The sequence below is a fragment of the Merops nubicus genome, unplaced genomic scaffold (genome assembly GCF_000691845.1).
Source record: "Merops nubicus isolate BGI_N331 unplaced genomic scaffold, ASM69184v1 scaffold24941, whole genome shotgun sequence".
Classification (NCBI taxonomy): domain Eukaryota; kingdom Metazoa; phylum Chordata; class Aves; order Coraciiformes; family Meropidae; genus Merops; species Merops nubicus.
Window position 1 is genome coordinate 1 of NW_008586612.1, and position 4,963 is coordinate 4,963.

At 56.6% G+C, this 4,963-nt stretch overlaps 1 protein-coding gene across 1 annotated transcript; it reads left to right on the forward strand.

Annotated features, from left to right (window-relative positions):
* Positions 1–457: 457 nt before the first annotated feature.
* SRL (sarcalumenin) lies at positions 458–2,474 on the forward strand (the record flags this gene model as incomplete). Its single annotated transcript, XM_008948719.1, has 2 exons — positions 458–691; positions 1,468–2,474. Coding segments are annotated over 2 exons (1,046 nt in total), but the record flags the coding sequence as incomplete, so codon positions are not given.
* Positions 2,475–4,963: the final 2,489 nt, after the last annotated feature.

Consider the following 4,963-nt stretch of genomic DNA (forward strand, 5'->3'; position numbering starts at 1 on the left):
ACCCCCGTGCCGCAGCGTGGGGCTCACCGCCTCCGACCCCCACCCCGAGCTGTCCCTCCTCCCACACATGTCATCCTGCAGATCTCAGTGGCCAGCTCCGCCACCTTGATTCTCCAGGGTGTCTTGGGCTGCCTCTGACCCTCACCCCGAGCTCTCCCTCCTCCCACGCATGTCATCCTGCAGATCTCGGTGGCCAGCTCCGTCACCTTGATTCTCCAGGGTGTCTTGGGCAGTCGGGTCACTTCCTGACCAACCAGTCTCCACAGAAAACAGCCCTGCTGGCATTTTCTCAAGAGGTTTGGCAAGAATATCACAGCCCCGCTGCTTGCCTTCCCCCAGCATCTCTTGGCAAGCGAGTGATGCTCCTGAGCTCCCCAGCCAGTCTCAGGCCAGCCTTGTCATGTCCACCACCTGGCCTGGATTTCACACCTCTTCTGCTCCTCTCCTTGCTGGGCAGGGGCAGAACCCACCACCTCCGAATTCACCGTCATCATGCACGGCCCCAAGCTGAAGACCATCGAGGGCATCGTGATGGCTGCTGACAGCGCCCGCTCCTTCTCGCCCCTGGAGAAGTTTGGGCAGAACTTCTTGGAGAAGCTGATAGGGATTGAGGTGCCTCACAAACTGCTGGAGCGAGTCACCTTCGTGGACACGCCAGGCATCATCGAAAACCGCAAGCAGCAAGAACGAGGTAGGGGTTTGCTGGGTTCATCCAAGGGACTCCAAAACTGCTGCCATAATGTCGTGAGGTGACAAAGGTGGCTTAAAGCACAACGGGGAAGAGCCCAAGGCCACAAAAGAGGTCCTTGCTTTGGAGGGGATGGTGACATTGGTCTGCTCATGGCTATGGCAGCAGCAGCTGGGACCTGGGGAACATGCCCAAGTGCCATCAGCTAGAGCGGCTGTGCCCGCTGTCTGGAGGTGTGACAGATGGGTGGTTCAGCAAGGTGGCTCCTGGGGACTCCCTGGGCTCTTCATCCTGCCTCAGCTCAGCATTTAACACCCCACTTGTCCCCCTCGGAGCCAGGCTTTGCCAGCAGGGCCCCGAGGAGCAGCAGTCCATCTCCACAGCACGTGGGATGCCAGGGGAGATCAGCAGGGCTTCTTGACCCCCGTGGTGCCCACTGGGCAAAGCAATGATGTGGCCAGGATCTGCTCAGGGAAGCAGCAGGAAATCTGTGGCCAGCAGCAGGGCAAAAGAAGGTTTGGAAGTGAGGCTGGGGGAGATGCATAGTCACAGGCCCAGACACACAGAGGTGGGTTCTCACGCCAGGAAACTCTGAACTGTTTTTTAGCACACGAGAAACAGGTTCTAGGCTGCATGGAAAGCCCACGGTGCCTCGCATCGTGTCCAACCCAGACAGGCCATGAGGCACAGCAGGCTCAAGCTTCCTCTACCCCTTGACCTGAAGGGACTCATCCTGTGCTGGCCATTTCTCCTGGATTTTTCTCTTTCCTCCCCTCCAGGTTACCCATTCAACGACGTGTGCCAGTGGTTCATTGACAGAGCGGATCTCATCTTCGTGGTCTTTGACCCTACGAAGCTGGACGTGGGCTTGGAGCTGGAGATGCTGTTTCGCCAGCTGAAGGGCCGCGAGTCTCAGATCCGAATCATCTTGAACAAAGCTGACAGCCTGGCTACCCAGGAGCTCATGCGAGTCTACGGCGCCTTATTCTGGAGCCTGGCTCCTCTCATCAACGTCACGGAGCCACCCAGGGTGTACGTTAGCTCCTTCTGGCCCCACGAGTACCATCCGGACACCCACAAAGAGCTGTTCCTCAAAGAGGAGATCTCTCTGCTGGAAGATCTCAACCAGGTGATCGAGAACAGGATGGAAAACAAGATCGCCTTCATCCGCCAGCACGCCATCCGCGTGCGCATCCACGCCCTTCTGGTCGATCGCTACCTGCAGACCTACAAGGACAAAATGACCTTCTTTAGCGATGGAGAACTGGTGTTCAGGGACATTGTGGAAGATCCTGACAGGTTCTTTATCTTTAAGTCCATCCTGGCAAAGACCAACGTCAGCAAATTCGACCTCCCCAACCGCGAGGCGTACAAGGACTTCTTTGGCATCAACCCCATCACCAGCTTTAAGCTGCTGTCTCAGCAGTGTTCCTACATGGGAGGGTGTTTCCTAGAGAAGATTGAGAAGGCCATCACTCGTGAGCTTCCTGACCTCCTGGGAAGCATCGGCCTGGGGAAGAAGCCCAACGTTCTCTCCTGCGACGTCACTGGCTGTGGCGAAACCCCAAAGAACCGCTACAGGAAACCCTAAGGAGTTCTGTAGTGGAACCCTCCGCGTGGTCCTACCGGTGAATGAGCTTATGTCTTATCTGTCCAAGAAGCCGCCGTTTGTTAACCCCTCGAGTGCCACACTGGCAAAGGCTGCTGTACGATGAGGACTTGGAGTCATTGACATCGATGGCAGGGGAAGATGGGTGGGCATAAGAAAGAGAATAAAAACTGTGAACTCCTGACATTTTACCTTTGTTCTTTCGAGTAGAAGGCAATGTTTAAGCTGTAAGTATGACCAATGCACGGTGAGCTAGAACTGCAGCTGCTTCTTCACTGGTGCCAAGAGTGCGTGAACAGGAATTTCAACCTCCCCAAAGCCAGCAGGGAGCAAGAAGGAGGGCACGGCGTGAGAGCGCAGGGGACAGCGGTGACACACTAACCCAGGGCACGACCAGGAGCCCCGGGGAAAAGCACTGGGCAAGGAAAGAGAGGCCAGCTCCCGGCTGCTGTTTCAGGCTCCAACACCCCCCAGATCTCAGCAAATATTGATTTGGGTTTTCTTTCTGGGACTTTTAGGTCACCCAGTGAGTTCTTCTTTCGCATAACCGCTGAGCTGAGCTTCTGCAGCCTTCACTTGGGAGTTCACCTTGGAGCAGGGGCTTTGGCAGAGGTGTCTGTAGCTCTAAATGGGCAGCCGTGATGGGATTTGCACGTTCATGCCAGAGGAAGCAGTGGGCTTGAAAGAAGCTGAGCTGTGCTGGAGGAGGAGGGCCAGTACCCCAAATCAGCCAGTCCCACAAGGAGCCGTGAGCGGGTTGTCCTCGCTTTGGGCCAGCACAGGGCACTCTGAGCCTGCCTGTGCCATCCACCTCGAAACCCCATGCTGGCAAGTCAAGCCTGCAGGTCAGCAGGGCTCCAAGGGTTCAGGGTTTGGCAGTTTGACCTTGTCCGTGTTGCTGTTTCTTCAGTCAGACCCTCCCCGTGGTTTTGTGCTCTGTGGAAAGGCAGGAATCGGGGGGTCACTAGCCACAACCTTTTTGCCCACCTGCTGATCTGTGCTCCCTAGGACAATCCAGGCAGGTTTCTGCGGCTCGTTTGCCAGACTTGCCCCATTTTAGCCATTGTTGGCTCATTTCTGCGCATCTGCGCTCAGTCCTGGGAGAAGGAGCATTGCTCTGGAAGCACCCGAGCAGGGTGAGGTCCTCTGACCTTGAAATCTGTCAGTGAAAGCCAAGGGAGTAGAGGTGGCCTCATCACTTGGCCCTCACAGCCAGCAAGGCTTGCTGCTGAGCCAGGCACAAACCAACCGAGGTAGATGTTGCCCTGGATGGACACTGGCACCTTTGAACTCCCCAACAACGTGCTGAATGTCCGTTCTTCCTCCTGCCAAATGACCACAACTAGCACTGCTCTCCAGGAAACCTCTGGAGCAAAGGGACTTAAGTTTGACAGGAACAAGAGGATGCGGTAGTGCCGGCTGAGGCAAGACAAAGGCAAAAGGAATGAAAGAAGGAAAGAGGAAGCTGGGAATGGATGGTTCTGTTGTGATGGAAAGGGAGTGAAGGGCAGCGCCCCACGTCTCCATGTGCCCAGCAAGAGGTGAGCTAAGGCAGAAGGTCCATGGGAGCTCCATGTCCTCTGGCACTAAGGCCAGGCACTGCAAAGAAGAGGTCCTCTCAAGTTCAGGTGAATTTGGGGGGACACAACTATAGGGACTTCCACGCTCCTTGCCTCTGCTTCGAGGTGGGACGCCACACTTGAACTAATGAAGATGAGACCCAAATCTACGTCCAGGCATGGGAAGGGGCATGGCTCATGCAGAGGGACGTCGCCCACAGCGCAGAGGGGCCGAGAGGTCTGAGGGAGGATGAAGAGACTGTCAAGAGAAAGCAGCAGCCAGAAAAGCCCAGAGAGAAGTGATGTGCTCGTGAGTCAGAGCCGAGAGGTCTCCAACCTGCCCCAGAGCTGCTGCCTCCTCCACTGCTGTTCCTTCTTCTTTCTTGCACATGATCCTATTGCTCATCTGCGTCCCCCGAATCCTCCTCCCCTCTCCTCTCCTCTCCTCCCCCCCTCCTCCCCCCCCCCTCCCTTCCCACCCCTCCTCTCCTCTCTTCTCCTCTCCCTCTCCTCTGCAGGGGTAGGTTTTTTTAAGAGCTCCACATGTTTTTTAAGAGCTAATGGAACAGAAACAGTGACAGAAACGGGCTAATCCCGTCACTGCTCCTACTGTCACTCTGCATGTCACTGTCACAGCAAGCAAAGGCTTTCTACATGTTTCTGTTTGCAAGCGCCGTGTCACGCCATCTCTTTCCATGCTGCCCTGTCCCGTGGGCTCTGGGGTACCCAGGGAAAGGCCTCCCCTCCCCACAAAGGAGCTCTGACTCTTCCTACAGCCCTGAACCCAAAGGCACCGTTGCTCTGCTCTCAGGTTGCTCCCATCGTTCTCCCCATCCCTTCTCCATTTTCCTGCTCTTTGGCTTCATCCTCCGGCGCCCGTTGCCTCCGCTGCTCCCTTTCTTTCCCCTCCAGCACCCCCACGCCCTGTGCTAAGCCCTGCTGCCTGTGTCCTGGATGGGGTTCCTCTGGGACAGCCCAAATGTGTTTCCCCTGCCCCGGCACCGTTCTCTTTCCAAAGTGATGGCAGCTGTGGTCTGAAGCTGGGCTGGTTTCGGCTCCCCGTGGCACACACCCACCCGGCCCCACGCTGGCTCCGGGGAACCCACG